Below are 25355 nucleotides of genomic sequence, written 5' to 3' on the forward strand. Positions count from 1 at the left end.
AGTTCTTCAGTTTTATGAAAGGTACATCAACCTCCTCTTATTTTTCGATGTTTTAAGAGGTTATTTTGCTTCCTACTTTGATCACAAGTCACAAAAGTGGGCAAGGATTCAACTTTCAATGATGTCCACTGATATTAGAAGACCCCAAATGCCCATGAAGTCATGCAGTGCATCACTGCTAACCCCAAACATTTGATAAAGCTAAAAGCCATGATAAGTGGTCTCAAATTATCTTGAGCCATTGAGGACTAAACAGATTAAACTCCTGACTACCATCCAGCTCTTTTCGTGGAAATGCACATATATGGAAAGGATTTGCGGCAGTTGTGATGTATTTTTCTTTCCTGCCCAATCCCACCACTTGAGCAAAATACCAAAGGGACTGTTGTGGCAGAAAGCAACATCTTCAGAAGATGTCATTGCACTTTCATGGATATGGCAACATTTAAAAAGAGAATGGTCAACGTGAAAGTGCAAAGAATACAGACATTTTCATTTTAATCACCCATCCAAATTCTTTCATTTGAACATTTCTGATTATACAAAACAGTGAAAAAAAAATATGAACTATTTAAAAATTCTACATATATTGGCCTTATTCATTATTTATCTTCAATTACTGAACAATCTTGGGAGGATTCATAAATTATACATAAAGGCAATGAAAGCTATCATAGGGAAAACAGTAAGCTCAGTATTGAAAGTCAACCCCAAACTATTTAGATTCTTTTTGAAAAGGTTTCTCGTCAAAGGAAGTCAAATCGATTCATCAATCATGACCCATCAATGAGTAACCACATGTGTTGTTCAGATAGTGAGAACACGGGGTTAGTTTATGGCTAATACAACAGAAATTGCAATACCACAAATGCAGACAACCAGATAGCTGATGAGATCTATTAAGGGTCCAAGAGTAAAATAAGGTTGAATACCCTTACTCCAATAGAAACAGGCAAAAGGAAACTACCAGATATAACTGCATAACAAACTGAATGAAAGAAAAACATAGCTGGAATTGAGATTCAATTCTTAAACCACATGCTTTGAAGAAAGCCAGCTCTTGCAAAGGATGCAAGTCCTTGCAAACTCTTGCCAAGTGCCGACAACCTCACCCCTCATCTCCCGCAACTACAGTTTACAAATAATCATTTGCTTTCTCATGGCTGTTAACACTGTGCATTAGTACAAACAGCCTCACTGCCACTTGGAGAAATTCAAACAGATTTTCAATTGGCGAGACACAATGACAGACTCATTGTTCGCTTCAGCAGTCATTTTCAGAAAATTTCCAAGTTCAAAACAGGGCAATTCTCCACAGCCCAGACCCACAAAATACCGTATCCCTGCACTCCCATTATATGGGAAGGAGGTATTCCACAGAACAGTGGTTACTTTATCATGCATTGGCCAATACCGTTCAGATAAATATAATTTTTTTCAAATACCAAAAAAAAGGAACACTTGATATGAAAAATAAATTGCAATTGAACTCGCTCATTGCACGCTGCTAGTATGAATCTAGTTACCAATTGCATCCACTTTGCAACCACAGACATCCATATGAGCTAATGGAGCCAAACATTTCAGTGGAAATTATGCCAACTTTAGTAGGGGGAGTTAGTTTTTCCAATTTCAGGGAAGGAAGCACTCTCGCTACCCTAACTCAAATATAAAAGTAGTCTTTCTAATTGGTCTAGGCTGTCACTCCCAATCATTCACAGAACCTGATGCCTCAAATCACCTCATGGAAAAATCTGCAGCTCAATTGCTGCATTGTATTGTTTTATAATTTAAAGAGGAATATTCCTCCCATTTCAATAATTCAAAGGTTTTAAACAGAGATAGAGAGTGACTGATGTAGCTTGAACCAAATTTATATAATGGTGCAATATAAACACAGCTTTGGGTTACAATGAATGGAATAGAGCATATATTGCCTCAATGTTACACATGCACATCAGTGAAATTCTTTCAGCCTTTTATTTTCTTCTTTTAAAGTCACAAATTCCTTCAGCAATTCTTCACCGACTAAGTGCTTAAGTACAGCTTCACGAATTGCAATCTGAAAAGAAAAGGCAAATATTCCACATTATTAAATTATTGCTCAATGTTCTAGGGGCTCCTCATTCACTTAAATGTGGTTTCTCCATCATAACTGGTTGAATGAATAGTCACTCAGTAGTTCACGGAATAAAATTCATCCATGGAATAACCAATTTCTTTGATAACAGAGTCAAATAAATAAAATGTGGAGATTTTACATTAATATCAGTCATATAATTAAGGGGAAATTGCCAATTTTTACTGCAAACATACTTCCCTCTCTCGGACAATGTTCTAAGATTCAGAAAAGGATTCTAAGATTCTGAAAGTATTTTGTGTGGTTTCTCTAGAAAGCAAGTTAGTGAATGCATGCATTTCTGGCACAAAATTATCTGGATTCAGCATTTACACCAAGTGGAAAATAATGAATGCTTGTGGAATTCACATTGCTATTCTTCATGCAAAGTCAGGACATTGGGAGATGTGGGCCGAATCTTCTTGACTTTGAATCTTTTTACACCTCGGGACTATTTGAGTCCCGATCCCAGTCGTAGCAGCAAGGCCTCAGGCATGATCATCCGACAACCAGGCAATTAAGAACTCAGTTCCAGGGCAGGTTCCAGAGCTGGGAAGTGGATACAATGTCATCAGTGAGAGCCCTGTTGAGGTGCAAATAGGAGTGGCAGGGATATAATGGAGGTCTTCAGGAGAGCGACTGGCACTGCTTCAGTCTCAGCACTATCAACCTCCAGGATATCGTCACACTATGGCATGCCTAACATGGGAGTGTATCAACCTTACCATTTCATGCCACATTACAAATCACAGGCAGCTCTGACCTCCCGCCATGGAGACATACGTTTTGATCTGCCATGCTGCTGACACTGCAGTGGGCTCGAGTGATGCTGGTAAAATTTCCTTTTGCTGGCGAAATTGCCTTTTGCCGGGGGGGAAAAAAAAATCACTGAATATTGATACTTAACTATCTTAATTGGCTTTCCAGCATCAGACTGCCAACCCACCATGGAAAAATGGCAAACAAACCCATGCAATGTTTCAGTAGTTTCATGCTGCACAATTAAATGAAAGAATACCATCAGCACTATAACTTTTAAAGATAAAGAGTTAGAGATGTACCTGTTGAATGTGAAATTCATGGATCATGGCCAGCTGCAGTCCAACAACCTCTTTATGGTGCGCATCACTGATTCAGAATAAATCATATGCAAGAAATAATTATTACATGTGCACTGTAATGTTCATATTGAAATTCTGAAGATGCTAAATTTTAGGAAAATTAATTATCAAATAAAGTTCAGTCAGAGGACTCATGTTTGACACTTGAGCCTCAAGTGCAAGAGTGCCAAGTGGAGCAAACCACTAAGGAGTTGTGAGGTATAAATGGTCACAACTAGTTAATTTTTCAAAAATACTTTTATTTTGTGTGAAGTGTGATATATGCATAAAGCAAGTTGGTACATAATGTTATGCATGACCTCTAACCACTAGGTGGCAGCGCACATGTCCCTGTGGTCTGGGAGCTGGAAGTAGGTCATGCTGGAGGGCAGAGGTATTTTGCAGTAGACAATAGTTAATTTTTATTTTTAAAATTTTTATATAGAGTGTCCAATTCATTTTTTCCAATTAAGGAGCAATTTAACATGGCCAATCCACCTAGCCTGCACATCTTTGGGTTGTGGGGTTGTTTGTGTGTTCTGCAAAGTGACTATAGAACCCTCTATCCTTGTATCAAGGTCATGAATATAGATTATAAATAATTGGGGCTCAAGGACCAAACCTTTGGCACCCCACTAGTTAAATCTTGCCATCCAGAAAAAGACCCATTTATCCCAACTCTGTCTTTCGTCTGTCAGCCAGTCTTCTATCCAAAACTCCCTATAATCCCTGATCTCTATATTAATCAAGAACACCAGAATTGTGCTTGTGGTTCTGTTACCTACAGGGCTACAGACCAAGATCTGGATGGCGAAATAAGATAGAATAGTTCTTTCTTAAAGCACCAAAATGAGGAGGAGTAGGCAATTTAGCCTCTCGAGTCTGCTCCACCGTTAAATACGATCATGGCTGATCTCATCATGACTTCAACCCCATCTTCCTGCCCGTTCTCCATAACCCTTCAACCCATTATCAATTAAAAATCTGTCTAACTCCTCCTTAAATTTACTCACTGTCCCAGCATCAACCACACTTGAGTAGCGAATTTCAGATTTACAGCCCTTTGGGAGGAGCCCCATCTTGGTTTTAAATTTGCTATCCCTTATCTGAGACTATTACCTCTCGTTCTAGAATACTCCACAAGAGGAACCACCCTTTCCACGTCTACTTTATCTCTGCCTTTTATCATCTTACACCTCAATTTGCTCTCCCCTCATTCTTCTAAACTGTAGAGAGTACAGGCCTAAACTGCTCAATTTCTCTTCATCTCTGGAATCAATCTAGTAAACGTCCTCTGAATTGCCTCTAATGTCACAACATTTTTTCTCAAATGAGGGGACCATAACTGTGCACAATACTCTAGGTGTGGTCTCACCAATGCCTTGTATAGTTAACAACACTCCCTTACTCTTTCCTTTATACTCTATTCCTTTACCTATAAATGCCAACTTTCCATTCACTTTCTTTATTACCTGCTCTACCTGCATGAAAGTTTTCTGTGACTCGTGCATGAGGACACCCAGATCCTTTTACACCAGAGTACAAATCTTTCCCCATTTATCTGACCAAAATGCGTAACTTATCTACGTTAAACTCCAACTGCCACATTTTTGTCCACTCTCCTAACATATCTACGTCCATTTGTAAGGTTTCTAATTCCTCATTGCAACTTACTATCCCACCTATTTTTGTGTGTCCTGCAAAGTGACTACAGAACCTTCTATCCTTGTATCAAAGTCATTAATATAGATTATAAATAGTTGGGGCTCCCCAACTTTGGCACCCCACTAGTTACAACTTGCCATCCAGAAAAAGACCCATTTATCCCAACTCTGCCTTCCATCTGTCAGCCAGTCTTCTATCCAAGCTGATAAATTATCCCTAACCCCTGTAATCTAACCGTCTGCATGGCACCTTGTCAAACACCTTCCGGAAGGCCATTCATACCACAACTATAGCATTCCCATTATCCACTTTGCTTGTTAAATCTTCAAAGAACTCTAACAAATTAGGCAAACATGATTTGCCCTTCACACAACCATGCTGACTCTTCTTTCCAAAGGGCATTATATTAACATTTTTCCTATCCACCTTGCCCTTGCCCAGGGAATTTTGGACTATCATAATCAATGGATAAATCATCTCCACCGCCACTTCCTTTAACACTGTTAACTTTTGTGCTGTCAGGCCCTGGGGACTTGTCTGTCCTCAATCTCAATAGTTTGTTGAGTACCATTTCCCTATTGATGTTGATTGTTCTCTGTTCCTCTTTTTCTATTACCTCGGAATTACCCATTCCTACAGGAATGGTACTAGTGTCCTCCACCATGAAAACCGAGACAAAATATTGAGTTAGCATCTTTGCTATTTCTGTGTTTCCCTCTATTAACTCTCCTGTTTCGTCTTCCAACATTCAACCATCGCAACTCTCTTCCCTTTTATGTACTTATAGAAGCTTTTGATATCCTTTTTGATATTTTGCGCTAGCTTTCTTTCAGAATTTACTGTAGCTCTTTTTATTACTTTTTTAGTATCCCTTTGTTTATGTTTGAAAGTTTCCCAATCTTCTGGCCTGTCAAGGGTCTTTGCCAAATTGTACAACTTTAGTTTTGTCTTTATATTGCCCTTGATCTCCTTGTTCAGCCATCAATGTTTTTTTTACCCCTATTACCTCTCTGGAATATATTTTAGTTGTAAGGAATTGAGCATCTCCTTAAACAACTGCCACTGCTCATCGGCTGTCCTATCTTTTAGACTTCCTGCCCACTCTACTTGGGCCAAATCTGTCCTCATTCCTATGTAAAGGTTTTTGTTTAATTCCTGAACGCTAGTGTGGGACTCCACTTTCTCACCCTAAAACTGAATCTTGAATTCTACCATACTATGTTCACTATTCCCTAGGATCCTTAACTATGAGGGCATCAATGAATCCCTTCTGACTTCCGGTGGTGGCAATGCGGAGCTAAGCCGCACGTTCGGCAGCTCCCGCTAATTTGGGGGGGGAGGAGGTTGGGGGGGGGGGGGTGCCGGGTTGTTGCTGCAGGGACTGTGAGGGAAGGGATGGCGAGGGGGGGATTGGGTGGGGTGTCTGCCACCGTGGGAAGCGGGCCTGGGGATTTCCCTGGGCACGTGGTGGGTTGAGGAAGGGGTATGGCTGACAGGCGCAGAGGGAAGGGGACAGCCCCCCGGGTTCGGTTGGTTACATGGAATGCGAGGGGGCTGAATGGTCCAGTGAAGCGGTCTCGGGTGTTGGCTCACTTGAGGGGGCTTGGAGCAGATGTGGCTATGCTCCAGGAGATGCACCTCAGGGTTCCGGATCAGGTGAGGTTCCGAAAAGGTTGGGTGGGACAGGTGTTCCGTTCGGGGCTTAATGCAAAGAACCGTGGGGTGGCAATCTTGGTGGGCAAGAGCCTATCGTTCGTCGCATCCAAAGTGGTGGCAGACTCTGCAGGGCGATATGTGATGATGAGTGGGAGACTTCAGGGGGAGCAAGTGGTCTTGGTCAATGTCTACGCCCCCAACTGGGACGATGCGGGCTTCATGCGGCGTATGCTGGGCCTGATCCCAGACCTGGAGACAGGAGGATTGATTATGGGTGGGGACTTTAACACGGTGCTGGATCTGGCTCTGGATCGTTCGAAGTCCAGGACGGGCAGGAGGCCGGCAGCGGTCTCGGTGCTGAGGGTGTTTATGGACCAGATTTTTGGGGGGGGGGGGGGGGGGGGGGGGGGGGTGGACCCTTGGAGATTTTTGGAACTGGGGAGTAGGGAGTTCTCCTTTTTCTCCCATGTTCATACGGCGTACCCCCGGATTGACTTCTGCGTGCTTAGCAGGGCGTTGATCCCGAGAGTGGTGGGGCGGAGTATTCGGCGATAGCTATCTCTGATCATGCCCCACATTCGGTAAACTTGGAGCTGGGTGAGGGGAAGGACCAGCGACCGATGTGGAGGTTGGATGTGGGGCTGCTGGCAGAAGAGGAAGTGTGTGAACGGATCCGTAGGGGTTTAGAGAGGTATTTGGAAACTAATGATAATGGGGAAGGTACAGGTTGGGATGGTTTGGGAAGCACTAAAGGCAGTAGTCAGAGGGGAGTTGATATCCATCCAGACGCACAGGGAGAGGAGGGAGAAGGTCGAGAGGGAGAGACTGGTGGCAAAGATGGTCAGGGTGGATAGGAGTTATGCAGACAACCCGGAGGAGGGGATTTTGAGAAAGCGGCGCAGTCTCCAGGCGGAATTTGATGTTTTGACCACCCGTAAGGCGGAGGCGCAGTGGAGGAGGGCACAGGGGGTGGTGTACGAACACGGGGAGAAAGCGAGTCGGATGTTGGCCCACCAGCTCCGGAAGCGGGAGGCGGCTAGGGAAATTGGGGGAGCCACGGATGTAGATAGGAACCTAGTGCAGGGTGGAAAAGACATCAACGGGGTATTCAGATCCTTCTACGAGGGGCTGTACCGGGCAGTTCCCCCCGGGGAAGCAGGCGGGATGGATTGCTTTTTGGATAAGCTGGAGTTCCCAAGAGTAGGGGACGAGCGGGTGGAGGGTTTGGGGGCCCCAATTGAGCTGGAGGAGCTGGTGGCGGCATTGGGCAGCATGCAGACAGGGAAAGCGCCGGGGCTGGATGGGTTCTCGGTGGAATTTTGCAAGAAATTTATAGATCTGCTGGGTCCGCTGCTGGTGAGAACCCTGAATGAGGCTAAGGAGGGGGGGTGGGGGGGGGGGGTGGGCTCTGCCCCCGACGATGTCCAGGGTGATTATTTCTTTGCTCCTGAAGTGGGACAAGGACCCCCTTCAGTACGGTTCCTATTGCCCGATTTCGCTCCTCAACGTAGATGTCAAGTTGTTGGCAAAGGTGCTGTCCAGGAGGGTGGAGGATGTAGTCCCGACGGTGATTCATGAGGGTCAAACGGGGTTTGTAAAGGGCAGACAATTGAACGCCAACGTGCGGAGGCTCCTGAATGTCATGATGATGGCACCGGTGGCTGGGGAGTCAGAAATAGTGGCGTCTATGGATGCGGAGAAAGCTTTTGATAGGATGGAGTGGAGCTACCTGTGAGAGGTGTTGCGGAGGTTTGGATTTGCGAAGGGTTCATCAGCTGGGTGAGGCTACTGTACAGCTCCCCGGTGGCGAGTGTAGTGATGAACGGGAGGCGGTCGGAGGACTTTCGGCTCTCCAGAGGGACAAGGCAGGGGTGCCCCCTGTCTCCCCTGCTTTTCGCGTTAGCAATTGAGCCCCTGGCTATGGCACTGAGGGACTCGAAGAGTTGGAGGGGGATTGTACTGGGGGGGGGGAACACCGGCTGTCACTATATGCGGATGATCTGCTGTTGTATGTCGCGGACCCTGTTGAGGGGCTGCCAGAGGTGCTGAAGATACTCGAGGAGTTTGGGGACTTTCCGGGATATAAGCTCAATGTGGGGAAGAGTGAGTTGTTTGTCCTGCACCCGGGGGGTCGGGAGAGAGAGATAGGGGTACTCCCATTGAAGAGGGCTGAGAAGAATTTCAGGTATCTGGGGGGTCCACGCATAGGCTCAATTTTTCAAGGCTGGTGGGGCAGATGGAGGAGGAGTTCAGGAGGTGGGATGCGCTGCCGCTCTCGCTGGCGGGCAGGGTCCAGTCGGTTAAAATGATGGTGCTCCCGAGGTTTTTGTTCCTTTTCCAGTGCCTCTCCATGCTGATCCCGAAGGCTTTCTTCAGAAGGGTCAACAAGTCGATTTTGGGGTTTGTGTGGGCGGGGAAGGCCCCGAGAGTAAGGAGGGTATTTTTGGAGCAAAGAAGGGAGGTTGGGGGCCTGGCGCTGCCCAACCTATGTGGATATTATTGGGCAGCGAACGTGGCGATGATTCATAGGTGGGTGATGGAAGGGGAGGGTGACGCATGGAAAAAAGAGTGGAGGCGGCATCCTGTGTAGGCATGAGTCTGGAGGCTTTGGTGACGGCCCACTCCCGCTCCCCCCGGCAAAGTACTCTTCGAGTCCGGTGGTGGTTGCGTCCCTTAAAATTTGGGGACAGTGGAGGTGGCATAGGTGGGAAGTAAAGGCCTTGGTTTGGGCCCCGATACGAGGCAATCATCGTTTTGTACCAGGGAGAATGGATGGGGGATTTGGGAGCTGGCACAGGGCGGGCATCAGACAGTTTGGGAACCTTTTCCTGGACGGAAAGTTCGCGACTCTGGAGGAGCTGGTGGGGAAGTGGAACCTCCCCCCTGGGAATGCCTTTAGGTACTTGCAGGTCAGCGACTTTGTTAAGAGGCAGGTGGCGGAGTTCCCGCGGCTGCCGCCGAGGGGGGTGCAGGATAGGGTGCTTCTGGGGACGTGGGTCGGGGAAGGGAAGATCTCGGCTATCTACCAGCTGATGCAGGAGGAAGAGGAGGCGTCAGTAGATGAGCTCAAAGTGAAATGGGAGGAAGAGCTAGGGGAAGAGATTGAGGATGGGATGTGGTTGGACGCCCTGGAAAGGGTGAGTTCTTCCTCCTCTTCATCATTCATAGAATTTACGCGCGCGGCTCAGCCTAATCCAGCTGAAGGTGCTGCACAGGGCTCATGTGACGGGGGCTAGGATGAGCCGGTTTTTCGGAGGGGAGGACACGTGTGGAAGGTGCTTGGGCGGTCCAGCAAACCATACCCATATATTTTCATTCATCATTCATAGAATTTACAGTGCAGGAGGACATTCAGCCCATCGAGTCTGCACCGGCTCTTGGAAAGAGCACCCGACCCTATCCCCATAACCCAGTAACCCCACCCAACACGAAGGGCAATTTTGGACACTAAGGGCCAATCCACCTAACCTGCACATCTTTGGACTGCGGGAGGAAACCGGAGCACCCGGAGGAAACCCATGCACACATGGGGAGGATGTTTTGGGCATGTCTGGCCCTGGAGGGGTTTTGGAAGGGGGTGGCGGGGATTTTGTCAGATGTGGTTGGGTCCAGAGTCAAGCCGGGCTGGGGGCTCGCGATCTTTGGAGTAGCTTCGGAGCCGGGAGTGCAGGAGGCGAGAGAGGCCGGCATTCTGGCCTTTGCGTCTCTAGTAGCCCGGCGTAGGATTCTGTTGCAGTGGAGAGATGCGCGGTCCCCTAGTCCGGAGACCTGGTTCAACGACATGGCCGGGTTCATGAAGTTGGAGAGGATGAAATTTGCCCTGGGGGGGGGGGGGGGGGGGGGGTCGGTACGGGGGTTCTTTCGGCGGTCGCAGCCCTTTCTCGATTTCCTGGCGAAGGGGTAGAGAGAGATCAGTTTCTGCAGCAACATGGGGGCGGGGGGTGGGGGCAGTGGGTTTGGGGATGGTCGGGAGGTTCGATTTTGCAGTGGTGGGTTCGTTCTGTTCTTTTCTTTTTCTGTTCTTTTTTGTATAACCATTTGCTATTTGTTACTATTTATTTTGGGTGGGGTGAGTTCTGCTCTAGCTTCGGCGTGGAAGCACGATATGTATGTTTTAAATTGCGGGAAAAGTTTGTTATTGTTATTAGAAAACTTGAATAAAAATTTTTTTAAAAAAATCAATTACCCTTCTCATTACACAACACCAAATCCAGAGTAGCCTGCTCCCTGGTTGGTTCCACAACATATTATTCCAGGAAACAATCTCTAATACAATCAATGAACCCTCCTTCAAGGCTACCCTTGCTAATTTGATTCATCCAGTCTATGTGCATATTAAAATCACCCATGATTATTACATTACCCTTCTTACAGGTCCCCGGTATTTCCTGGTTTATACTGTGCAATTACTGTTTGGGAGCCTATAAATCTACCCAGACTGACTCCACATCTTGATCTCCAGTGCTACTGTCATTTTTCATATTAGCACAGATCACTATCCTCACAAGCAAGGCTATGGCACCTCCTTTTCCTTTCAGTCTATCTTTACGAAATACTGTGCACCCTTGGAAATTCAAATCCCAGACCTGGGGCGGAATTCTGCGGGGCGGGCAACTTCGGAGCGAAGGAGTGGCGCAAACCACTCCGGCGTCGGGCCGCCCCAAAGGTGCGGAATTCTCCGCACTTTCAGGGGCTAGGCCGGCGCCGGAGTGGTTTGCGACACTTTGGCCGGTGGGGAAGGGGCTTGGAGCCACGCCAACTGGCGCCGAAGGGCCTCCGCGAGTTGGCGCATGTGCGAGAGCGCCAGCGTGTGCTGGCATCATCCCAGCGCATGCGCAGGGGGGGGTTCATCTCCGCACCGGCCATCGCGGAGGACCACAACGGATGGCGGGCCCCGATTGCAAGCCAGGCCACCGTGGGGGCACCTCCCAGGGCCAGAACCCCCAGCACCCCCCCTCCCGTAGCCAGATCCCACCGGCAAATACCTGGTGTAATATACACCGGCGGGACTGGCTGAAAACGGAAGGCCACTCGGCCCATCGCGGGCTGAAGAATTACCGGGGGGGGGGGGGGGGGGGGGAAAGGCCGCTGCTACCGGCCGCCGACCGCCGTGGCGTGATTCCCACCCCCGCCAAAACACTGGTGTCGAAAAATCCGGCAGCCGGTGGGGGCGGGAAGACCCGGCGGGGTATCGGAGAATCCCATCCCTGGTCTCCCTCTAACTATGCTTCAGTTATCGCCACCAAATCATACCCGTTTGTCTCTATTTGTGCGGTTACCTCATTGTTTGTCCTGAATGCTTCATGCATTTAGATGCAAGGCTTTTAAATTTGTTCCATTGTCAAAGTTCCCACTCTTTTATAATTCCTTGGTGCATAAAGACATTCACCTGCTCTGCCCCTGACCATCATTTTCTGGAAACCATCCACCACAACACTAACCTGCATTCTTATCGCCTTCTTTAATTTGCGTTTACTAATTTTCCCGACAACTGAACCCTGTCCCCCAACCCCCGCCATTCAGTTTAAAGACCTGTTTACATCCCTAGTTATGCGATTCGCTAAGACTCCGGTCTCAGCATAATTCAGATGAAGACCGTTCCATTGGAACAGGTTCCTTCTTCCCCAGTACTGGTGCCAATGCCTCATGAATTCAAACCTATTTCTTCCACACCAATCTTTAAGTCACACATTTACTTACCTGATATTAATTATCCTGTGCCAATTAGCTCATGGCTCTGGTAGCAATCCAGACATCATTACCTTTTTGGTTCTGCTTTTTAAATTTAGCCCCAAGCTGTTCTTACTTTTTTAGCAGAACCTCTATCCTCCAGCTAGGTCGTTGGTAACTACATGGATCACGACAACCGGATCTTTATCCTCCCACAACTGGATCGTTAGCCTCCCACTCCAAGTTCCTCTGCAGCCTAGATGAGGCATCCTGAACACTGGCACCAGGCAGGCAACTCAACCTTCAGGATTCTCGATACTGGTCACAGAGAACAGTGCCAATGCCCCTATCTATACTGTCCCCAATTACGACATTTCTTTTCTCTCCCCCAACTTGAATGGCTCCCTGCACCATGGTGCTGTGGTCAGTTTGCTCATCCTCCCTGCAGTCCTCATTCCCGTCCACATAAGGAGCATGAATCGCGAACCTGTTGGATAAGGACAAGGGCGGAGGCTCCTGGATCCCTCTACCTGTCTCACTCACAGCCACACCCTCCTGTCTCTGACCACTGGCCGAATTCAAGTTAATTAGTCTAGAGGTGTGACTGCCACCTGAAACAGTGAACAGGTACCTCTCCCCCTCCCTAATGTGTGTCGCTGAGTCGGAAGCTCAGAATCCATCTCATCAACTCCGAGCCAGAGTTCATCGAGCAAACAACACTTACAATAGACATGGTCACTGGGAATCACAATGGGGTCTACCAGCTCCCACATCATACCGGGGTACCGCATCACCTGGCCCTCCATCCTGGTTTTATTCAATTAGTTTTTAATTTGGTTTTCAAAATTTTAACTTTTTATATCTCTCCTTATTACCTCAATCTGAAAGCAGTTTATAATCAGTAATTTAAAATGGATTTTCAAATTTAGCACAGATTCCCCATTAATCAATCAAGTCATAGCCTTCCTATGATATAGCTTTTCGGGTTTTTCCCCCCCCAATTGGAACAGAGTATCACTTACCTTCCCCGGCTGCTCAGCTGACGATGTGAAGGCCACAGATCCCCGAGGTAGGTTTTTACCTCACTCACCTTCCCCGGCTGCTCAGCTGACGATGTGAAGGCCGCAGATCCCCGAGGTAGGCTTTTATATCACTTACCTTCCCAGGCTGCTCTCCGGTTTCCTCCCGCTCAGCTCCCGATGTGGAGATAGAAAAGGTGGCATATGGGATACTTGCCTTTATTAGACAAAACATAGAATATAAGAGCAGGGAATTTGTGATGGAGCTGTATAAAACGCTCATTAGGTCACAGCTAAAATAATGTGTGCAGTTCTGATCACCTCACTATAGGAAGGATGTCATTGCATGAGAAAGGATGTAGAGTAGATTCACCAGGTTGCCTGGTCTGGAGAATTTCAGTTATGAAGAGAGGCTGGTTTGGTTGGGGTTGCTCACCTCAGAGCAGCAAAGGCTGAGGGGGAGAAACCGATTGAGGCATAAGAAAGGTGAGGGAGGGAGAGGTTCTCAGGGCATACTACACCAAATAGATAGCCTCTTATCTGCCACTAGCAATGTAATGGCACCAGCATGTACAGGGTTCTGTGAAAACAAGATTCCAAACCACAAGGAACATTTTTGTGAAAATAGGGCAGCACGGTGGCACAGTGGGTTAGCCCTGTTGCCTCATGGCGCCGAGGTCCCAGGTTCGATCCCAGCTCTGGGTCACTGTCCGTGTGGAGTTTGCACATTTCACTGTCCGTGTGGAGTTTGTACATTCTCCCTGTGTTTGCGTGGGTTTCGCCCCCACAACCCAAAGATGTGCAAGTAGTTGGATTGGCCATGCTAAATTGTCCCTTAAGTGGAAAAAATGAATTGGGCACTCTAAATTTATTTTAAAAATATTTGTGAAAATAGTCTCTGGTTGTTGCAGAACACAAGTTAAATATTTTCTTCCGCTTGATATGGGCCAGGGTTTAGAGAACCCCAAAGTGTAGTATGGAGTTCACCTGACCCACAACTTTTAATAGATTGTGGTATGGGGAGCACACGGCCCAATCTAGGTGTGGTACAGCAGAAAAGGACAAGTATTTTTTAAAGGAAAACGATGTTTATTCTATGAACTCAAGTTAACCTTTTTAAAAACATAGTGAACATCTTAGCACCTATTAATTCAAATACAACCCCCAACGAATACAACACGAAGTAAACCTTTACGCTTTCCTTTTTAACATCCATACGACTGAAAACCAAAACCTTTATCAGAAGCACATCAGGTTAAAGTCACTACTGAAAACATGTATAATTCTGAATTCACCAAATGATCAAGAGATAGCCTTTTGATGGGAGAAAGAACAGGAGTACACCTGCTTGAAACTAAAACACACCCCGCAGCCTGCTCAAAAATGAAAGTAAAAAGCCGACAGACAGCCCAGCTCCACCCACTCTCTGACATCACTGCAGTAGTAAACATCCATTTCTTAAAGTTACTCTCACTACAGATATTTATATACACACCCATTTATAAACACTCATTTCTTAAAAGTACTCTCACATGATACACTGCTAATTGTCACATAATTTATTTTCTTTCGGTCTCCAGTGATTGGAGTAGCTTGAAATATTTAAAACCAGCTTCACCTTTATTATTTCCCACTTCAGTCTGTGTAAAAGAAACATTAACTGCTTGTATTCAACACCATGAAAAGAGGAAGTTACTGCATTTTTAATTATAATGAAGAGTTTTTGTTTATAGTTAGAAACAGTTTGATCTCCCCAACGTGAAGTATGTTCACAGCCCAACCCCAGCTCTGAATTCAGTTGGATCTGTCACAATGTAGACAAGGCAACATCCAGAAATGTTATCACCATTCTTCTGTATCACCATGAACTCCACTCCGCAACACATAACTCAATGGAGATCACAAAAGAAATCCCAAGATGGCGCTGGAGCGAGGCTACTTCTTGCAAGCTGTGCCCAGCATACACTCTAATTCTATCTTTTACTCTCGTTCTATACTTCTAAAACTTCATTCTCTTTTAAATTATTTTCTCTACACCCTAGCTATGACTGAAACATTACATACTGTAGTCGCTCCTTCCTTCCCTATGTATGGTATGCGTTGTCTGCATTGCATGCAAGAAACAATACTTTTCACTGTATACTAATACATGTGACAATAATAAATCAAATCAAAATCAAACCTTTTCAAGAGTAAAGTTAAATCGGCATGGGTGCATATTCCAACATCCAGCTTTCTTAGGTGGATTGGCCATGCTAAAATTGCCCCTTGGCGTCCAAAGATGTGCAGATTAGATGGATTATGGGGATAGGGCAGGGGAGCATGCGTAGGTAGGGTGCTCTTTCAGAGGAATGGTGCAGGCCGGATGGGCCGAATGGCGTCTTTCTGTACTGTAGAGGCTCTATGGTTCTATACACATTTTGCCAAATGCACAATTTAAGCGATTACCCCAATTTAGTGTCTGATGGAAGACAGCTTCAGTTATTCCATTTAGAGTGTTGTCTCAACCGGTGCTGTTATGCACAAGTTCACACCTCAAGTCAACAAATATTTGGACATGCACCAACGTTAGATATCTAATAAACTCAATGCTATCTGTTCATGTACTATGCTTTAAGCTATGCATAGTTTAAAATTTTGAAAAATAAATTTTAAGTACCTAATTGTTTTCTTTCCAATAAAGGGGCAATTTAGCATGGCCAATTCACCACCCTGCACATTTTTGGGTTGCGGTGGTGAGACCCACGCAGACACAGGGAGAATGTGTAAACTCCACACGGACACCGACACAGGGCCGGCATCGAACCCGGGTCCTCTGTGCCGTGAGGCAGCAGTGCTAGCCACTGTGCCGTGCCGTGCCCCCCCCCCCCCCCCCCCCCCCCCCCCCCCCCGTACAGTCTAAATACATGGTTTCTTCGATTGTTTTTTAAAAATATGTCACTCATTCTTCAGAGTGGATCGCCAGATCAGTTACCGCATATATGTTTGAGAACGGGCAGCACGCTGGCGTAGCGGGTTAGCCCTGTTGCCACACGGCACCGAGGTACCAGGTTTGATCCCGGCACTGGGTCACTGTCCGTGTGGAGTTTGCACATTCGCCCCGTGTTTGCATGGGTTACGCCCCCACAACCCAAAGATGTGCAGGGTAGATGGATTGGCCACGCAAAATTGCCCCTTAATTGGAAAAAATTAATTGGGTACTCTAAATTTAAAAAAATATATATATTTTGAGAACGTCTTTTGGTACTCTACTTGATTATGCTTTGACTGCTACTGCCCAGCCCTACTGGAGTCAGGGGTCTGCTCATGAACTAACTCAATCTTTCAGTCATAACTTGGTTTCTTCTGCTCGTCATTTGGTTGGCCCAAGCAATCAATATTTTAAAATGGGAAAGGCAAGTTAAACAGCAAGCAAGTTCACTTTTTCCCCTCCCCCAGTTGATACGAGGGGGCCACAACCAAGGCACAAGGTGGGCACCCACCCAGGCTCCAATCCAAATTCACGACCAGCACCCTCTGGTTGGCATTGTCTTCCATGCCATCTTATTGGAGGATTTTCAGGATTTTTTTTTTTTTAAAAACCCAAATTTAAAAACCTTTGAATTTTTGAGGAGGCTCCTCCGTTGTTCAAAGAATTTACTCTCTAGTTCACATGCGTCCGCAGCTCCAGGTACTATAGCAGGAGACTGGCGGGGATTCTCCTTTCTGGAGACTAAGTCCCCCACGCCGGCGGGAAAACCGACGCCAATGACTCCGGTGTCAATGGGCCCCCAAGGTGAGGAATTCTCACCTGTCTCGGGGGCTAGGAGAATGCCAGAAGGGTTGGCACCGCTCCAGCCGGCGCTGAAGGGACTGCATGAGTTTGCGCATGCGCGGAACTGCTGCCGTGTTTTGGCGCATACGCGGAGGGTTCTCTTCTCCACGCCGGCCATGGTGGAGCCCTACAGGGGCCGGGGCGGAAGGAAGAAGTGCCCCGACGACACAGGCCCGCCCACAAATTGGTGGGCCCAATTGTGGGCCAGGATACTGTGGGGGCCCCCCTCGGGGTCAGATCCCCCCGTGCTGCCCCCCCCCCCACTCAAGGGCCGCCCCAGCCGACTTACCTGCCATGTCCCACCGTGTGGGACCCTGAGTAACCCATGCCGGCAAGACTGGCCTTTCACCTTCAGGGGCAGAATTTCACCCTTGACATGCATGCTCGCAAGCAGAACCAAAAACGGCCATGAATACCCGTCCCACATAAATTCAATTGAAACTCACGAATCATGGCTGAATTGATCGAGCGCCACCAGTGGAGGTGGCTGCAGAAGAATAAGAGCAATGGCAGCAGCAGGGAGGGGCTATTGGATGGCTAACAAACATCCAGATTCTCAGATGACGACCTCCAAGCCTTGGTGGAGTCACGCAAAGGTGGGTCGTGCAGATGTCAAGGGATGGGAGAAGGAGGCCATCCCACCTCACAAAGGCATGGATTGAGGTGGCAGCAGAGGTCAATCACTATGACCTTGTCCGGAGAATCTGGAGTCAGTGCCAGAAAAAGTTCAATGGGCTTTTGCGCTCAGCACAGGTGAGCAAAGAGTGGGCATTGTGCTGAATGCGGCATTGAAGAGGGTGACAATCCATGTTTGTGATCAAGTGTGCTGACCTCACGTAGCCTTGGATCATAAATGCCCCTATGTGTCCGAAGACTGCAGAGAGAAATCTGCAACGATCCATCAGTCAGGTCTCCAGAGGAGTAGTAATCTTCCAGGAGCAGCATGGTATGGCGTTCGAGCTAAAGGTTTCAGCACTCACTAGAGCTCTACACTGACTTGCAGGAGAAACGGAGCCACAAAAATCAGAAGTGATCTGCTACGAGTGGTGGGTTGCTAAACCTGGTGATTCTCACCAGCCACGCGCTGGGAGTCCTGGAGCTGTGGGGTGAGTGAAGGGCAGGTCATCAGACCCTGGAGAGGCTGGCGGCTCTGAGGAAGGCAAGACCCCGTTGGGCTGAAGCACCAGACATTCAGGGTGAAGGTGATGAGGGAGGCTCTGTTCCATCACAATAATCTCATTTACGTGGCAGGTACCGAGATGCCTCAATGCAACCCCCCCTCCCCGCACCCCTCCCTCCCCCAGATTGCGGAGATAGGGTGTGGTCTGTTGGTCGTTCTGGGTGAGTGTGCTTAACACTCAATTTGGCTCTGTTTCTTTACTTAGCTCTGGAGTCGCCAGGTATCGTTAAGACACCGCCACAAGGTCAAGGTGAAGTTCAAAGCAATAAAACCAGACACCAATTAGTAAGTCCAAACAACTGAGTTTATTATAATACAATTATAATAACTACTCATGCACACGCTAAAAGGATTAAACTTATTCCTACCGCTAAATAAACTAATACTTATCTCGAAGGAACTGCTGGGTCAGGGAACAAGGCCTCTTGCTCTGCAGACTTCAGGTTGGTATAAGTTAAAAGGGGTCAGGACTGCCTATCTCTGGTAGCGATCGTTGTGAGGCACTTACTTGTTGGCGGCTGCTGTCCGAACCCTCTCCTCTCTCTCGTTCAAGGTCTTCTTGGCAAAAGCTGGTCGAGGTGCTGGTCCACAGAGGAGGGCTGGTCAAGGAGAGAGGAGGGCTGGATCAGAAGACTGAACCATGTGTGGGACCTGTCTTTTATAGGTCCCAGGGGATCCGCGCCCCTTTGGGCGGACTCCCTTACCTGCTTGGAATCGATTGGGTCTCTTCCCAATCGATATGTTTGAATCCCCCAATAATGGGGCAGTTCCTCGGTCACTGGGGCGGTTCTTAGGACTTATTGTTTTGGGCTTCTTTGGCGCCGAAAAGTCTGGCCTTCCATTCAACGTATCGATCTGTGTTTAACTTGTTTCCATTGTATCTGGGGATCGGCCGGTATCGCCTCATTAGTATGTTAACTGGTTTCTTTTCACAGTGCTCTCTGGTTTCTGAAGCAGTCAAAACTGGTTTCTGCAGCAGTCCAAATATACAAGCGCTTTGCAAGCTGCTTGCTTTACAACATGTCCATTTTCCCTGCATTCCTTGCAATCTTCCATTTTGTGTTGGGCAGTGGCCACCCCAGTTGGCTACAGGTCCAGTGCAATGGGACTCCAAGGAAGATGATGAGCCTCTGGAGTCATCAATCAGGCAGCAAATGCTGGAAGCCCAGTGAAATCTAGCAGAGATTCCAGAGGGTCTGTGTGCCAAGGTTTCTCAGGGAGGAGTCCTTGTGGAGCGTGATGAATATGGGAAATTGCCATATTTTACAGTTTGTATTTTTGATGTTATTAAAAGTCATTTAACCTCTTTGAAGATAGAGAGCTAATGTAATTTTGTGACAGTTTGAGCCTGGCTAAACAAATCAAGGCACATCTTGTAACAAGAGACAAAAGAGTACTGTGTGCTTCGAGTGCAGCTGGTGTAGTTAATGGGAGGGGCCAGGTATGTCTGGAAGGGCAGTTGGCTACAGGACTCAAAGCTATGCAGAAGTGTTTTGAATTCGGTCCTCAAAAGTTTCTCTCTCCAAGGACTCTCACCAAGATAAATGAAACCTGGTTGTTCACTTTATACACAAGTGGTATTTTAAATATATGGGTTTGCTCAATTGGAATGTAGTGGCAAGTTTCAGGAAGAAGTTAAGATGTTGTAACTGTTAACTGTAAAGCTATTTCTTTGCTGCTAATATGCTTAATTCTGTGTTCAAATTAAAGTTTATTTTAACACAAAAGCTATCAACTGGTCAGTGTTATCACTCGTGTGGTACAGTAGCATTTCCCCTCAGTTTTACCAAATGTAAATAGTTGAGTTATGTTCCAGGATCTTTATCAAAATTGGGGTTCTGGTCCAGACCTAAGCATGAAACATGAGCGCTGTGGTGACCCTGAGCTCCAAGCGCACAGCCTCATCCATTGAAAGATTGGCAACTGTCATGGAGAGGCAACTCCAGGAGTGTAATGATGCATTACTGGGAAAGCCCTCATACAGGCACCGACCTCAGGACGTCAACGCCTGTGTGGGAGGCAGCACCAACCAATGTCACCCATCGCTGTTGCCCATCCTTCATTGGTGCACAGGGAGGCGAGGACTCACCTCAGAACGGCAGAACAAGGCGGCCACCTTCTCTGTAGACTTCTCTCACGGAGCCCTGGACGAGGGCACCAACTCCTCCAACTCTCTGCCAGTCTCTGTTCCATTCCAGGAATTTGCAGTGTTGAGGGTTGCCCAGCCACATTATTAAGTGAACCCTTCCAGGCAATGTCTGCTCAGGCTTCGCCAACCAGAAGACCAAAGCCAAGGTTATCTATGCCAACAGGACAATGAGAAGAGCAATCTGATCCCCAATGCCACTGTCAATACCAGGGGCGGTGGGGAAGAAATCCTAGATGTAGCACCCAAAAACGTAAGCTGAAGACACACTAGGCACAAACAGGGGTCCGCACTGGGCGCTAATGATTTCTTTAAAATTCTAAAGTTTTGTTATGGATCTAACTTTTTTTTGTGTCTTTCCAAATTTAGTACCTTAAATATCATCCTGTACGCTGCATTAGTGTCAGACTAATGATCATCTGCCTGCCTGTGCAATGCTCAGGCAACAGGAGCTCCAGGTCAATTGGGGTTTTAATCCTCTTAACTACATCTGTTGACAGATGGATGCCCAATCCACATCTGTGCCACCTAACATCATCACGGGCTATTTCACAAACTTCCAGGTTGAGCGGGTGCCTGCCTGGCCACCATAAAATTCTATCCCTGAGATTCAGATAGGCACCATACAGCCAGTGGAAAAAGGAGACAACAATAAATGCTGGAGTTAAGTTCTTCATTGTCACTTTGCACTGGGAAGCTGTCAATGCGAGCAATGGTGCGCACGTTCCCTGGCTGGACCAGGGTGGGAGTGCTAAGTCCGGGGGGGGGGGGGGGACCCTCAAGTGCTTCCTGACCCAAGTAATGCTGCACCTTTCAGGGGGACTAATGCCTTTTGCCTTTTCGACTCCTGCTCCTCCCCCCCCCCCCCCCCCCCCCCCCACCCCCCCCGGCCATCCCAATGTCTACATCTCCAGAGGAAGTAGTATCTTTCCTATCAAATCCATCAGAGGGTGGCACGGTGGTTAGCATTGCTGCCTCACAGCGCCAGAGACCCGGGTTCGCTTCCAGCCTTGGGTGGCTGCGTATGTGGAGTTTGCACTTTCTTCCCGCGTCTGTGTGGGTTTCCTCCGGGTGCTCTAGTTTCCTCCATAGTCCAAAGGTGTGTGGGTTCGGTGGATTGGCCATGATAAATTGCCCCTTAGTGTCCAAAAGGTTAGACGGGGTTCCGGGTTGGCGGGGGCATGAGCCTAGGTAGAGTGTTCTTTTGGATGGTCAATCCAGACTCAATGAGCTGAATGGCTTCCTTCTGCACTGTAGGGATTCTATGATTCTTTGGTTCTAATTTTTCCAATTAAGGGGCAATTTAGCATGGCCAGTCCTTACCTTGGACACCTATAGGTTGTGGGGGTAAGACCCCAGCAGTCAAGGGGGGAATGTGCAAACTCCATAAGGAACCGGGATCGAAACCGGGACCTCGGCGCCATGAGTCAGCAGTGCTAACCACTGCACCACAGTGCTAGCCTGGGATTATATTATTCTGAACAACTTTTGAAGCTTCTTCATAATTAGATTTGTAAACTCAAGAGTAACAGACCTGAATTCTTCCAAGGCATCTTTCACCATGTTTTGTAGTAACTGGGTCTTGGCCACGGAAACTGCTTGTCTTGTTCCCTCTTTGCCTGGTTGGATAGAAGGATTACTCAGGGTATTAGCCAGAGTCTTAGGATACGGTTTTTGTTCTGCAGGAAACAATGTATAAATATGATACATTATTTAAGATTGCCGATTCATTCTCGGATTCTTGATAACCATTTGAGATCAACAGCAATGTCTGCTGTCTAGTCTGCGTTCATAACACACACTCAAATAGGCCTCACATCAACAGCATCATCTAACCAATTGACCAAACATGACTCAAATCAAAAGCTAATTCAGACTAGCAAGTATTCAACAAGCACAAAACCAAACTTTAAAATAGGTCAATTTGTTTTTTGACTGAAAGCAATTATTCACAAACGAGAAAATACAACAAACACAAACCATGTTGGTCAAATATTTTCCTCTGGACTTCTCTGGCTTTGAACCATATCTTAAGAAAAAATAAAATAAAATTTAAAAAAAATCAAAGAAAACACAAGTGGTAAAACTCAAAAAATCTTTCCAACACACAGACCTCACCGAAGGTTCAAAAAGAAATTGTCTAGTTTTACTGAGCTTACTGAATAACCCATTTACATCCCATGATTATTACAAGGATACACATTTTAGAATCTAACACCTTACGCCTTGAAAAAAAAACTTGCTCTTCAGTGCTGCAATGAACAACCGCCGAGTTTGTGCAATTGAATTCTATGGCAGTGGCTAGCTCATTAATGGGGACAAGTCTTTGGGGTATTGCCAGTAATGAGGATTCTTTGGAACAGTGTACGTAACTATTCTAAACATTGCACAGGGGAGAGAGCTATTCACAGCAAAAATACAAACATGTCTATAAACAGATAGTGGAAGTCTATCCTAGGATTTGCTTCTATGAGTGCTCTCAATTTGGTTTGAACCTCAGGAGCACAAAAAGGAAAATATATAAAACTTCTGAATATTTATTTCAGCAATGCTATTGCTGCGTCTGACCTATCCTAGCTTCAGCTATCTCCCATTTTCCAAAAAAGGTACAAATAAGGCCCTCAAGCTTGGTTCATATCAAAAATAGGAGACGTGTTTAAACATTTAATCATGTGCATATTACACATTATATTAATCATGTACATATGGCACATTGCAAAGAAGACTGAACAGAAATCTGCCCGAATGAATGCAAAGCCTATTTCATCACAAAGTGTTTTAAATCTACATTAAAAAAACATTGCAAAGCAATACAGGTCAGTGGTATTTGTGACATTTTTTTTCTGACAAGAAAATGTGAGTACCATCGCAATTTTGAAAAAAAAACATTTAAAATTGGAGGAAAAAATGTTTGTATTTTTGCTGTGAATAGCTCTCTCCCCTGTACAATGTTTAGAATAGTTACGTACACTGTTCCAAAGAATCCTCATTACTGGCAATACCCCAAAGACTTTAGTATAATACAAGCAGATATCTAGTGGGGTTGCACACAGATTGTCTCGGTCTTAATGTTGCTTGGGTGATTACAAACCCAGCAATCATCGCTCACCAAAATGATGTGTAATAATTCTTCGAAGCTGAAAAAGAATAAAACTGGCACGTGTGGTTTATTTTTCTGGTAAAATTAGCAAAAAGAGGAAATTACATAGTGATGATAACAGGTTGATGTTTTATCCAATCAATTATGTGCTTAATAGACGCGAAGTGAATAGGACATTTTTTGATAAACACTCCAAAGCACGACCGTAGTTACAAACATCACATGAACAAAAAAAAACGCTTCCTGACAATACTAAACATCTAATATATTTCACGATCAGAATTTTCTCCCCCAATATCAGTTCTGCGGGGAAAAATACTTTAAGCAAAAATCATTATGCTCCTCTGCCCATGAAAATACCCATGAAACTTTTGTGCAAAAGGAAACACAAAACTTTGCTTTTCATTTGCTCTGGTTTCCTGCTTGGCTTTCTTTCGATCAGATACACTACACTAATCCGTTGGTACCAGTTTAAATACCAACCTATTGTTTTTCTTTCATAAGTACTTCCTTCAATAGGATTAACCTCCAAAATGTACAGTAATAATCTTACCAGATGAGCTCTTGAGGCCAACGCCGACTAATTTTGTGCTGACAGTTTCTCTATTGGACATTAGTAGCGAGCACTTAAAAAAGTTCCAATAATGGCAACTGCAATTCCACAAATCGAATGAATCAAATGTTATGGAGGCCAGGAAAGTCCTGTAATCCTGCATGTACTGTACATGCCACAGTGGGGTGGGGGGGGGGAGAAGAGAAAATAAAATGAGATGGAGGCATGGGAGATACCCATACCAGGCAAGATTGTTGTTTTTTAGAAGATATTTAATTGAAGCATTTGTGATTTTCACAATTTAACATGTTGACAACCGCGCGGGTCGATGCACAAGATACCCCACCTAAGAGAACAACAAGCAATAAACCACATCCCCCACTTCTCCCGCCCTGTCCCCAATTATACTGAGTTCCCTGTCCTTATTTAACATTACCATGCATCCTGTTTTCCTCCCTCCCCCCCCCCCCACCCCCCCAGCCTTTTCCCTTTCAGCCCTTACTGCTCACGTTAAATTTTTGTTGAAGAAATCGATGCACGGCCAACTCCATGCAAATCCCTTTATTGATCGTCTTAGATCGAACTTGATTTTCTCCAGACTGAGAAACCCTACCATATCGCTGACCCATACTCCTGACTTCGGGGGATGCGAGTCCCTCCTTCTCAGAAAGATCCGTCTCCGGGCCACCAGGGAGGAGAAGGCCAGAATATCGGCCTCCTTCCCCCCCTTTGCCCCCGGATCCTCCGACACCCCAAATATTGCCATTCTGGACTCGGAGTTACCCTACCTTCCAGAACATCTGACATAACATCCGCAAATCCCTGCCAGAATTCCCTCAGTTTCAGACATGCCCAAAACATATGAACGTGGTTGGCCGGGCTATACCAACACCGTCCACATCTGTCCGCCACCTCCTCAAAGAATCTACTCATTCTGTCTACCATCATGTGGGCCCTGTTGACTACCTTGAACTGAATCAAGCTAAGTCTAGCACAGGACGAGGGTGCATTTACTCTTTTCAAGGTTTTTTCCCATATTTCAGTTTCCAGCTCCCCTCCTAGCTCCTCTTCACATCTCTGATAAGGGTCCCCTTCCCACTCTAACAATTCCCTGTATATCTCTGAAATCTTCCCACCTCCAACCCCTGTTTTTGACAGCACTTTATCCTGTAGTCCCCTCAGGGGGAGGCGAGGCAAGCTTGGAACTTGCCTCCGTACAAGTCCTGCACTTGAAGATACCGAAACACGTTCCCACCTGGCATATCAAGCTCCTCTCTAATGTCTCCAAGGTCGGATAGCCCCTCCTGGATGAATAAATCCCCAAACGTCTCAA

General features: G+C 46.4%; 1 protein-coding gene across 3 annotated transcripts in view; it reads right to left on the reverse strand.

Annotated features, from left to right (window-relative positions):
- Nucleotides 1–552: 552 nt before the first annotated feature.
- LOC119973127 (protein NEDD1-like) overlaps nucleotides 553–25355 on the reverse strand; it is a 100045-nt gene continuing 75242 nt past the window's right edge. For all 3 annotated transcript variants that reach the window (XM_038810711.1, XM_038810712.1, XM_038810710.1), the window contains 3 exons: nucleotides 21904–22048; nucleotides 3181–3247; nucleotides 553–2062 (listed from right to left, as the gene is read on the reverse strand). In XM_038810711.1, coding sequence (XP_038666639.1) covers nucleotides 1958–2062; nucleotides 3181–3247; nucleotides 21904–22048 — 317 coding nt within the window. In that variant the 3' untranslated portion in view covers nucleotides 553–1957. The remainder of the gene's footprint in view (nucleotides 2063–3180; nucleotides 3248–21903; nucleotides 22049–25355) is intronic.

The sequence above is a fragment of the Scyliorhinus canicula genome, chromosome 11 (assembly GCF_902713615.1).
Source record: "Scyliorhinus canicula chromosome 11, sScyCan1.1, whole genome shotgun sequence".
Taxonomy (NCBI): domain Eukaryota; kingdom Metazoa; phylum Chordata; class Chondrichthyes; order Carcharhiniformes; family Scyliorhinidae; genus Scyliorhinus; species Scyliorhinus canicula.